The sequence below is a fragment of the Phyllostomus discolor genome, chromosome 1, assembly GCF_004126475.2.
Source record: "Phyllostomus discolor isolate MPI-MPIP mPhyDis1 chromosome 1, mPhyDis1.pri.v3, whole genome shotgun sequence".
Lineage (NCBI taxonomy): Eukaryota > Metazoa > Chordata > Mammalia > Chiroptera > Phyllostomidae > Phyllostomus > Phyllostomus discolor.
Genome location: NC_040903.2, coordinates 178,076,671 through 178,088,814, shown reverse-complemented (window position 1 = coordinate 178,088,814; position 12,144 = coordinate 178,076,671). Strand labels below are relative to the sequence as shown.

The 12,144-nt window shown below is 40.8% G+C and overlaps 1 protein-coding gene and 1 pseudogene across 1 annotated transcript; one reads left to right on the top strand and one right to left on the bottom strand.

The window, feature by feature from the left end:
• Nucleotides 1-354: 354 nt before the first annotated feature.
• Nucleotides 355-794, top strand: LOC114492743 (annotated as a pseudogene).
• Nucleotides 795-6,455: 5,661 nt separating this feature from the next.
• RPLP1 (ribosomal protein lateral stalk subunit P1) lies at nucleotides 6,456-8,899 on the bottom strand. Its single transcript, XM_028506807.2, has 4 exons — nucleotides 8,680-8,899; nucleotides 7,894-7,968; nucleotides 6,790-6,907; nucleotides 6,456-6,572 (listed from the first exon to the last, which is right to left on the bottom strand). Exons 1-4 carry the CDS (start codon nucleotides 8,749-8,751, stop codon nucleotides 6,493-6,495), a joined length of 345 nt encoding a protein of 114 aa, XP_028362608.1. The 5' UTR covers nucleotides 8,752-8,899; the 3' UTR covers nucleotides 6,456-6,492.
• Between the last annotated feature and the right edge of the window lie 3,245 nt (nucleotides 8,900-12,144).

Below are 12,144 nucleotides of genomic sequence, written 5' to 3'. Positions count from 1 at the left end.
GTGCCTCTCTCCACTTATGGTGAGAGGCAGAACAAGCCCCAGACTTGGTTGCCCTCTGTTTCACGGGAACTGCATTTGGAGTAGAACTGGTCAAATGGCCACTGCTGGTACAAGGTCAAATTCCCTGGGGCAATGCCTCAGCAGGGGCAAGGACTCCTGTACCATTCTGAGGCTTGGGTCCTGCTGCTGTCTTCGGGTGCAGATCTGGACCTTCAGCTGGAGCAGAGGGGTAACTTAGGCCTGAGAGAGTCCCAGGACAGTGCCCAGAAGCCAAGGCCTGGGCTCTACACTTCTTGTCTATGAGACACCAGCAGGAGAGCTGAGGCTGTCCAAGCCAAGGAGGCCTCTAAAAATACAACTTCTCTTTCTGTCTCCGTGGCCGCCATGGCTCCTATGAAAAAGCTTGTGGCGAAGGAGGGAAAAAGAAAGAAGCAGGTTCTGAAGTTCACCCTCAACTACACCCACCCAGTAGAAGATGGAATCATGGATGCTGCCAATTTTGAGCAGTTCCTTCAGGAGAGAAAGTGAACGGAAAAGCCGGGAACCTCGGAGGAGGGGTTGTGACCATCGAAAGGAGCAAGAGTATTTGAAATATCTCGCCAGAAAGTATTTGAAGAAGAATAATCTAGGTGACTGGTTGCATGTAGTCGCTAACAGCAAAGAGAGTTACAAATTGCGTTACTTCCAGATAAACCAGGATGAAGAAGAGGAGGAAGATGAGGATTAAAACTCACTTACCTGATACATTTTGTACAAGTTCTTGGATAAAACTGAGGAACCAAAAAAAAAAAAAATACAACTTCTTTCCCTGAAAAGCTGGAAGGTGGGAGGTTATGAACTGAAGTGAGGGCAACAGTGGTGGTTGCCCTGAGTTTAATTCCAAAATGTACAGTCACTTCACCTTGCCACTCTGATCTTCCTCTCCCACAAGTGTAAAAAAAGGAGAGAGTTGGGTGCACACTGAGTTCCTTGTAAATCTGACATGCTCTGCTTGTCCTGGAAGATCTATTGCCTGCCATCAGGGGAGGGCAGCAAAGCTAATGCATCTCCAATAGGACAAACCAGACTGAACTCAATGGAAATGTGCATTAACTGTGCATTGCAGGATGCTCTCATGGCTTATTCAGGGATGAGCAGGATCCAGCACTGGAGACAGCAGAAAAGGAAGAAGCAATTGCATTATCCATTTGAGTCCATTGAATTCTTAAGATTGGCAATCAAGCCTGGGCAGTTTTTCAGCAGCTGGGGCAGAGAAGTGAGTGCCATAAGTCACAGAGCACTTGTAAAGGAGGCATGGCTATGAATTCCCTAAAGGATACAAACTTTCTCCTGGCCCTAAATTTAAAAGAATTTTTCACGTGACATTATTTAGGGGGCAGTAAGAACACAGCAGCCTCCACAAGTTTTATGGCAAAAGCAGAAGTGGTTTTTGTGTGACTGTTTTCTTCCAGAAACCTTGGAGGAAAGCCAATGACACACCAAATAGCATTGCAGCTCAGTAACTGTCTTCTTAGTTTTTAGACAGCAAATGAACATGAGCATATTAAAAGGAAAAGTCAAACTTGCTAAGTAAATTACATAGGAGGCAAGGCCACATTAAAGTGCACTTGCTTTCCTCTTAGCTGGGTCACTGATAGACATATAAACCTACCTTTCCTTTCCAAGGTATGGACTGACTCTCTCACCCCTGGACCAACAGCAAACATCCTTGTCTGCCTGATTCCCTCCCAGGCGCTGGCCTAGGGGCACTCTGGTATGATGAGGCAAATTTAGCCATTCCTATGATTAGCCACTGTTGGGCAGCATTGAGCCAGCAACTGGAAAGCAAACTTTCAAAAATTCCCTTCATAGGCAAAGCCATCCAGCTTGTATGCAATTCTACCAATCTATTAATTCTATTAATCTTGAAAATCCAACAGTCAGCTGTTTTCATAAATATTTAAAGGGTGTAAAAATAAAACAGCAGTTTCAACAATAGGAATTCTCAGAATCTTTTAATATTTTAAGTGTCAATCCATTCTGTGAGAGAGAGCAAAGAAATAATAACATTGTTTAAAACAAACTGCTGTTTTACATATACCATTTCATTTAATCTTACAAGAACTCCATAAGGTATTGTCATTATCCCCACCATGCATATAAAGAAACAGGTAACTTGCCTACTCAAGTGCCTTATCTAAGGTCACACAGCCGTATAGTGGCAATTTGGGATTTGAATCAACACAGGTAGCCTGACACAGAGCACTTAACCCTGTATGCCAAAAGACCTGTGGGATCTCACAGCTGGAAGAGTCTCTAGAGTCCACACTCCTTCCTAAGCAGATACTGTCTTCCCCATTCCAGCTCAGCCTAATGCCAAAGATTTTCGTATTTCAAGCTAAAACTGTCTCAAAATTGGCCAGAGTTGTTCTGTCCAGAGCTTCTCGGAATGAGTTTCTTTTCCATATTAAAGCCTCTCCAATTTTTGAAAAATTAGAAATAATGCTAATTATTGCTCCCCATCCCTCAAACAGACCTGTGGCAGGAATGGGGTCATTATTCTCAATTTACAAATATGTCCCATCCCATTCCTGCTGGTTAATGAAAGTGCTAGAATCTCCCAACATAGAAGTTTCACAACAGATCAGTTGCCTTAATCCACCAGACAGCACCTGAAACCATGATGCCATTACTAAATCATACTTAAAAGCTATTACAAGTTATGCATGGTCATGGTTTTTAAAAATTCAGGCGATATGGAAAAGGATAACTTGAAATGGAAAAAACCTCTCCCATCCTTTCTAATACCTCTCCCCAGAGGTAGTCACTGTTGTTACTTTTTAATCCTTCCTTTTTCTTTAAATATATAAATATATGCATTTGAATCCTTTAGCATATCATGTATACTGGTCTGAAACTTGCCTTTTTCTCTTAACAAGTTATCGTGGATATCTTTTAGTAGCAGCATTCCTGTTAATGGCTACATGGAAGCCTCTCATGCACTTTTTTCCTCTTACAAATAATGCTTCAAAAAAATAATGCTTCAGTGAAATTGTACATACATTTTTAATGGATTTCTGGAAGTGAAATTCCTGGGTGGAAAGGGAACAGTGCATTCTGAGAGAAAGAGAGCCCTTTTACACTCCTTTAAAAGTTTTAGTAATTTGCACTCATAGCAATAGTCCATTTTCCAAGTGTTGTCAGCATGGTTTATCATCCAACTGTTAAATCTTTCTTCAATATTTGAAGACAGTTATTAATTCAGTCATTTGGTGTTTAGTATGCATCATCTGTCAGGCACATAATTATTTTGAATTCTCCCATTTTAATTAGTGTTTATCTTTTCCAAAAGGTGGTTTTAAAATTTTACATGTGGATGCATTCTGCCTCTTGGAAGCAGCCCTGTGCCTTCCCCTTACTCCTCTTCTTACCTGCAGCCACATTTCCTTTGCCTTTGTCTCTCCTAAACTCCAAGGGCCCTTCTTCTGCCTTTGTAACTTGTTTCCTGAGCCCATACACAGCTCAGCTGGCTCAATTCTACTACCTCTGTAATTTTCTTTATTATTATTATTAATTATTATTATTATTTATTTTTAGAGAGAGGAAGGGAGAGGGAGAGAAACATCAATGTGTGGTTGCTTCTCACCTGCCCCATTACTGCAGACCTGGCCCACAACCCAGGCACGTGCTGGACTGGGAATCAAATTGGCGACTCTTTGGTTTGCAGGCCAGCACGCAATTCACTGAGCCACAGCAGCCAGGGCTTCCCCTGTAATTTTCTAAATAAACTTTCTCTTGTTATTTGAAAAATAATAAAGTTTCACAGGTGGTTCTCTCCCTATCATTTTTAATTGAGAAGTACAAAAAAAAAGTAAAACAGTTAACAGAAGCTTCAGATATTTTTTAACACTTTTCTCATTGTGCAACACATTCAGTGACAACTAGGATTTTTTAAAAGTTGTGCTTAGCTCTAATTGATGTGGCTCAGTTGGTTGGGCATCTTCTCACATAACAAAAGGTCACTGGTTGATTTTCAGTCAGGGCACATAACTAGGCCAGGGCATCCATGAGAAGCAACCAATTGATGTTAGAGTCTCTCACACATTGTTATTTCTCTCCTCTTTCTCCCTGCCTTCCCCTCTCTAAAAATAAATAAAATTTTTAAAAAAGAAAAAGTTCTTAGATGATTTGTCAGTGGGCACAGTCTTTTCCTAAAATTCTCGAACATGAGAGGGATTAGAGAGCCTTTACACCCAATTCTGGCTTTCTGCTGATGCAGAATCATTAAAAGGGTGAGTCAGCCAGCTAGCCATGGAACTAAGTATGCTTTCAGAGGTCACAGGATAATTTTAACAATGAAACTGTTTCAACAGCGTAGCAAGTGTGCTTGGTAAACATTCAGAAGTGTGAAACCAAAGCTGCTGCTTGGTTGTGAAGGTTGGCAACAATGGTTTTGAGGAATCCAAGATTTATGCCTACTGGACCTGGGGTTCCTGAGAACCAAGGGTGGCAGCTGTGTTCCTGGGACCTTACGAAGGGAAATAACACCACATGCAACCAAGCATTGATGGGCATGCTCACTTCCTCTGTTCATTCCCCAATATGATGTACATCTTATTTACAGTTCGTAAAAAGCAAACCAAGCATCAGAAACTAAAAGATGAATGTAACTAGTTTTATTCCATATAAAAACAAATACAAGGTCAGCATATATATACATACATATATATACATGTATATATATGTCTTTTAACTTTATTAAATCATTCTTTTGAAAGGGTTTTTTTAGCTATTGTATTTTTATTGTATTAAAAGATTTGTTTTAAAAAGCCAGCAACCCATTAGGCCATGTTAACATTTGTGTTGCTCTAGTATACATTTGCAGTTGTATTATTTAGTTTGGACTATTTGATATTTATATCCCAATTTGCCACTTAATTTTCAGTTGTTCTACATGCTATGCTTTCCTTTTTCTTTTCTCTTTAACCCATTCAAGTATTTCTTCAACTAAGTGTCAGTATCTTCCTACTGACATTTGGAATTGTGCAATGAATTCCTGTTATCTCAGGCCTCTCCAGAACTGAGGTAGGTACAATCACTTTAATGAAAAAACTGGTGCAGCAGGAAGAAAGCAGAAGCATGGGGAGATTCTATCAAGCTTTGGAGGCAGAACCTGCATTTTCATAAAAATTTTTCTCAAGTGCATTGATTTCAGAGAGGGAAACAATTGGCTGCCTTCCAAACCCACCCTGACCAGGGATTAGACCTGCAACCTAGGTATGTGCCCTGACCTGGAGCCAAACCCCCAACCTTTTGGTGTACGGGACAATGCTCCAAGTCACACCAGCCAGGGCCCTTCCACCCACCTATTTGTAACCTCAGGCATGTTAACCTTGAGCTTCCCACTTACCCATCTGTGACATGGGGTCTCACCTGGGGACTGCTGTGCTGTGCCTACAAAGACCAGCAGTGCTAGCCCTTAGCTGATGAGAAAGGTACTTAACATGAAGCCATGAACAATCATTTTTGACACACATTCGTTTCACAGTGGTCCTTTTTTAGTGTGGAAACCAAAATTTAAATTAACTATGCACTTATCCTCACTGTACCTTCCCCCTTACTCAAGGTCCTGAATTATTTACCAAACCTTTTACGATGTACACATGCTTAATGCCATCTCGTTTTGGAGTTTTGTGTTGGAAAAGGGTCATTTACTAGAATGTTTTCTAATAAAACCTATTAGCAAGAATTCCTATCTGTAGTTTTTTACAGCTGTTAATTTAGAATCACTTATTTTCTGATAAGCCTGAGATTTTTACTATTTTTAAGTGCTTCGAACATTCCCAGAGATGTATCTTTATGTTCACATGTGCAAGATTATAGGGTATTCAATTTCTCAAAATACAATAGCCATTTGTTCAAGTGGTTGTAGTTAACTTATGCAAGCAGTCCTGTAACACTGCACTGAGTGGGACTGACAGTCCTGCTTTTCTTCAACTTCTGAATCTCATGCCTCCCTGAATGGAGACAAGTTAACAGCAGAAATGTTCAAAGTGCTTGGCACATCACAGGCACTCTCAATATACAATGTTTTATAAATCAAAGTCCTGTTGTGCCTTGGCATTTTGAAACGTGAACCTATTTCCACTTCACACCACTCCCCCCACTTTGCCAGGATTGTGCTTGGGCGTTAGCAAAGGAGCTTTCTAAATCTGCGGACTGGACCCCACCACTGACTTGTTCATGCCTAGAAGACAAACCCTGTAACCATGGAATTAACACAGGTAATCTAGACAAGGTACCTACCCTGATCCTTTCTTCTACCTCCCCACATGCAGTTTCCAATGCAGCAATATCACATGTATTCTTAGTACAGTGTCCAGTTTGTGTCATAGCAGAAAAGGCTGAAAACCAGCATTAGAGAAGTGGGATCATCTTTACATAGGAAATCCCCAGGCAATCAGCAAGACCAGCAGAAGTTCAGATTTTTATTGACTGTGTTACAAAAGAGGTCTAGTCAAATAGTCCAAAGCCCATGTCATCATCAGACTCCTCAGATTCTTCTTTCTTTGCTTCCACTTTCTTTTCTTCGGCTTAAAAAAAAAAAAAAAGGTCAATCACACACCCACACCTTTACTTTGAACTCTAAAGGCACCTAGCCCCTTCCACTTACATGGTCAAAATACCTACAACTTCCCTCAAACTATGCTTTTGGTTTTAGGATTTCTATACACCATCGACTTAGTAAATTAAAGGCAATTTTGTGTGTAATAATTTTAGATTCCACTCCTCCAATACAAAGTTTCCTACCTGGAGCAGCAGCAGTTGAGGGGGCAGGACCTCCTGCAGGTGCCGCACTAGCTGCTGGGGCAGGTCCGCCAGCCCCTACATTGCAGATGAGGCTTCCAATGTTAACATTGGCCAAAGCCTGCAACACAAGTGCACACACAGGTCAATATTCAGTTCTGCCTTTTTGTTATAATACTTACCAGGAAAAAATAAGATGTACTTCCTTTCAAACTTAAATGAATAATATCTTCTTTCTCCTTTGCTGGAATCTGCCAGTGACAGTTTGCTACTCAGATTCCCTAAACTTTAAATCAGGGCAGTCCACACAGCTGTATTAAAAATAACCACTCATAAAAAATTCCCCAAGCTTTAAATCTCATGCTTGCATTCTATATTTAAGTATAAGGTACAACTAGCCAAATTCCTTTTATAGATGGGAAAACTGGCCTTCAAATGCTGGCTTAACCTGTTAAAAAAAAACCCCAAAACTCAAGCTTTCTTAAGCCAGAATCCCTTCCAGTCCCACATCTCCTTTTACCAGTGAATTCATTTTCAAACCAAGTAATTCCAGGCCTTTTTCCAAAAGGAATTAACTAAAGATGATACAGGCCCAATGTTTTCAATCTTTCAAAGCTCTTTACAGTGCACAAGGTGAAGAGATAGCATCTATGAGCTTCACTTGCCAGACACTCAGTAGCCTGCACAACAGAAGGGAGCCAGAACCAAGTTCTTTAGGTAGGAAATCTTTTATACCCTAAAACATATAAGTGGTCAATCAAAGGCTACCACACGCAACTTCCATTAAAGCATGCCATCATATTAGAAGGATTTGCTTGGAATAGCATGGGAGTTACCTCCTAGGCAACCCTTTTAAAGGAATGACCTGGTTAATTCTTTTATCATGGTTTCAACAGAAGAGAAATCAGTCTGACTCAAGAAAGGAAAGACACAAAGACAACTGAAACCTTAATTAAAAACGCGAGGAAATATCACTTAAGAGTTGGCCCGATGGCATATTGGGCCTTCTGTTACTTTTAACCGTTGTTTGGCATGAACACCTTACTTAATAATCAGTAAGTCTTCCCGAATTTACCTCTTCAAATCACTTTGCCACCACCAGCTTACCTTTGCAAACAGGCCTGGCCAGAAAGGTTCAACATTTACACCAGCTGCTTTAATAAGGGCATTGATCTTATCCTCCTAAAACAGATAAAGTGACAATCCATCAGCAACCAAACCACAACTTCCTTAAATGTCTCCAAAATACCGCAAATTTAAAATAAATCGTTCAAAACGTGTACTGAACCATGTTTATCCATTTTCAATATTTTATGTTTATTTAGGACGAGCTGTTCTTACGACTCTTTTCGGCTTTCTCGAGCAAAAGAAATGCCATCTGCTCGTGTGTGCCAGGCACCTTGTAAAGTGACAAGTCCATCGCTGCCATTTCACGGGCTGGGACTTGCCCATGTAATGCTATTTTAAGTTACTACTAAAAGCTGGGAGGTGGAGCACAGATCATGTGCTCTCCTTCTCACTACGCAACCTGGCTCCACGGAGCCTGCTAAAAGAACCAGAAAAATTCAAAAAAAATCAAACCAAAAAGATGGCGTCCTGGAATGTAACTGGATGTGGATTAGGATACTCAAGCGTTGCAAAAGTTTCTCTAAATACGCTCTCAAAGCCAGAGCGCGCAGCCGCAAACGTAAACCAGTCCCTCAGCAGCTAGCACGTGGCCTAGGCCCCTGGTCAACTCTCACGTGAGTCCACCAGATGGGCTCCACGCCTAAAACCGCTGCTGGGGTGTCGAGTGCCCCAGCTACAGCAAGAAGGGCCTGACCCGAAGCCTGGGAGGGCGGGGAATCTGCCGCCCGTGGGCCATCCCCGCCGCGGCCCCGGGCCCCCACTCACCGTCACCGTCACCTCATCGTCGTGCAGGATAAGGGCCGAGTAGATGCAGGCAAGCTCCGAGACGGAGGCCATGGTGTAGGCGAAAGCTGGGAAAGCGCTGCCGGGAGTGGTGCTAGTCGCCGGATGAAGTGAGGGCCTCACCCCAACGCGGCCTTAGCTTCCTCGGAAGAACCGAGCACCTTAGCGGCAACTGGGGAAAGGGAATGCTGCGCCTGCGCGCAGGGTCTTATAGGGACCATGAGGACCAATCCGCGCTGGCGCCAGGCGGAAGAGGCGGGGCGAGAGCCGTTCGCTACGACCACCTCGGAAGCGCCTGCGCACAAAGCGTGACTCGAGTTCAAAAAGTTGGTAGGAACCTATCGTACCTGTCACTGCTAATTAATCCATTGGTTTACATGCAGGTCAGGGATCGTGAACTTTAAAAATATTTTTACGAAAAAGTCACCTGGGTAAATGAATTTTTCCATGCGCTGTAGCTCCTGTAACACTATTCAGACATCCAGTTAATGACGTCCCAGCCCTGACCCCTCACCCCCACCACCACTTAAAGGTAGGGGCTACTTTACTGACTTAAGTCCTTCGTGCTTAGTAAAGCGTCTCAGGTAAAATAAGTGAATATAGGAGGAAATGAGAAACTTGCAGCCTTAGCATAGCAGTAGCATTTGAGCACCTACTAAGTCCCAAGCCCTGAGCCACATGCTACAACGTTTCATTTCATCTTCACCCAGCGTAAGAATTAAATATTACTATCTCCATCTTATAGATGGCAAAACTAAGGTTTACCAGGGTGTCCAACCTTTTGGCATCTTTGGGCCACACTGGAAGAAGAGGAGTTGTCTTGGGCCACACATTAAATACATAAACGCTAATGAAAACTGATGAGCAAAAAAAAAAAAAAGGTTTTAAGTAAATTGACGATTTTGTGTTGGGCTACATTCATAGCCATCTTGGGACACTTGTGGCCTGCAGCCACGTGTTGGACACCCATGGTAATTAACCCAAGATGACACTGTGCGGTGGAGTCTGGGTTTGGAATCCGGACTCCTAATTTAAGTACCACCTTGTGTATGTGTGTGTGTTTATGTGGAGAGGGATGTCTCGGGGATTATGAGTAAATTTTATCTTCTTTTCCTCCCCAAAGAATAAAAAATAGATTAGGAATGTAGTGGAACTTCAATTTTTATAACTAAGGCACCTGGTGATTGGCTGGAAATGCCTTGAAAGTGCACTAGAGATGTTGCAAGCCCTCTTGCTGCAACTGCTGCCTGGCTTAGGTGCTGTGCTCCATTCATTTTATCCCTTTAACCTAATAAAACCTGTTGGGTTCACATTGAGAGTATTTTAAAAATGTTTTTTTAATTGAGGTATAATTGACATTGTCAATGTAAGAAATGCCCAGACCTGTAGGAATTTTTTAAATGAGTTTATTTGGCAATTGCCAGGAAGCAAAACCTCAATAAATTGAGAAAATGCTCTAGAGAATGGCAGGTCTGCACCCTGCTTTATACATTACAATCAAAAGAGAGGACGTAAGTGGGTTACATTAAATCCATTGGTGATAGATAAGAGAGGCAGGAGAAAGAAAAACAGAGAAACTTCTGGGATTGGATAAAAAGTAAAATGATAGAAATACATACTTCTTTTACATAGGTGGGTACAGGATAGTTAGCAATCAACAATTAATTACAATGAGGGGATTTGTGCCCTCCACTTTGGTGCTTTGGTGTGGTATCTGTGCTTTGAGGGGTCTGGAAAAAGGAAATTACTTTGACATTCCAAAGGTATGTTACTGTAGATGCAAAAAGACAAGAAACAGGCTTATTAAAGGTAGAGACTGACTTCTGTCAGGGACGTTTCTAGCCTAGGACATGACTACCTGCCATAAACTGCTTTTGGTTAATAAGGTTTAATTTCAGATCATCCTTTTGTGGTTACTTCAGGTCTCAGTTAATAAGGTCACCACACAGGCCTCCCCTGAGTTTGTCAGGTCTGGTATGTGGCCCCTTTTCATCTACAACATATAACAGTATATTAGTTTAATATGTACAATGTAATAATTTGACCACAATAAATTTAGTTAAGATCATCACTGTACATAGTTGTAATTTTTTTTATCAGTACAGAGGTCTTTTATTTTATTCTATATTTAGCATGCCATGAATTCATAGAGAATGAGTTCCAGCAGCTCAGGCTCCTTTCTATTGGTTCTCCACATCTCCCCCACCACTCACCTTTTGTCTTCTTGATGATAGCCATTCTAACAGGTGTGAGGTGATATCTCCTTGCAGTTTTAATTTGCATTTCCTTGATTAGTGATGTTGAGCATCTTTTCATGTAGCTGTTGACCATCTGTATTTCTTCTTTGGAACAATGTTTATTCACATCTTCTGCTAATTTTTAATCAGATTTTTTTGTTATTGAGTTGTATGAATTCTTTATATTTTTTGCATACTAACCCCTTATTTGATATGTGGTTTGCAAAATTTCTCTCCCATTCTGTAGGATGCATTTTAATTTTGTTGGTTATTTTGCTGTGCAAAAACATTTAAGTTTGACATAGTGCCATTTGTTGGTTTTTGCTTTTGGCATCATATCCAAAAAAGTCATTGCCAATACTAATGTCAAGGATCTTCTTTCCTATATTTTCTTCTAAGAATTTCATACTATCAGGACTTATGTTTAAATCTATGATCCATTTCAAGTTAGTTTGTTTATTTTACTTATTTTATTTTTATCTTTTTTATTGTTGTTCGAGTACAGTTGACTCCATGTTTCTCCCACTACTCTCCCCACCCAATTTCAAGTTATTTTTTGTGTGTAGTGTATAAAAACAGTTTCATCACTCTGCATATGTTTGTCCATTTTTCCAACATCATTTGTTGAAGACACTATACTTTCCCCGTTGGGTGACCTTGACTCTCTTATAAAATATTAACTGTATAAATGGTGGGTAATTCTGAGTTCTTTATTCTGTTCTATTGGTCTTTTTGTCTATTTTGTGCCAATACTATACTGTTTTATTGCTGTAGCCTGATAGTATAGTTTGAAATCAGGAAGTGCGATACCTCCAGTTTTGCTTCAGGATTGTTTTGGCTATTTGGAGGCTTTTGTGGTCCCATACAAATGCTGTTTCTTTGAAGAATGGTACTGGGATATTTTGACTGGGGTTGCATCGGCTGTATAGGTGGCTTTGGGTAGTATGGACTTTAAAAACAATGTCCAGTCACCTACTCTCTTCCCCTTTGGTAACAATCATCTTGTTCTCTGTATCTATGGGTGTGTTTCTATTTTGTTAATTTATTCATTTTTTTTTATATTCCACATATAAGCAAGACCATATGGTATTTATCTTTCTTTGTCTGACTTATTTCACATAGGATAATACCACTTAGGTACATCTATGTTATCCCAAATGGCATGATTCCAAAGGCAAGATTCCATTCTTTTTTATTGCTGAATTATATT

Bases quoted from the DNA above. Each gene is read 5' to 3' on its own strand.
- RPLP1 (XM_028506807.2), bottom strand. From the start codon at position 8,751: ATGGCCTCCGTCTCGGAGCTTGCCTGCATCTACTCGGCCCTTATCCTG. The intron at 6,908-7,893 runs GTAAGCTGGTGG...CTTGTGTTGCAG, and splicing joins GGCCAGGCCTGTTTGCAAAG to GCTTTGGCCAATGTTAACAT. The intron at 6,573-6,789 runs GTAGGAAACTTT...TTTTTTTTTAAG, and splicing joins CTCAACTGCTGCTGCTCCAG to CCGAAGAAAAGAAAGTGGAA.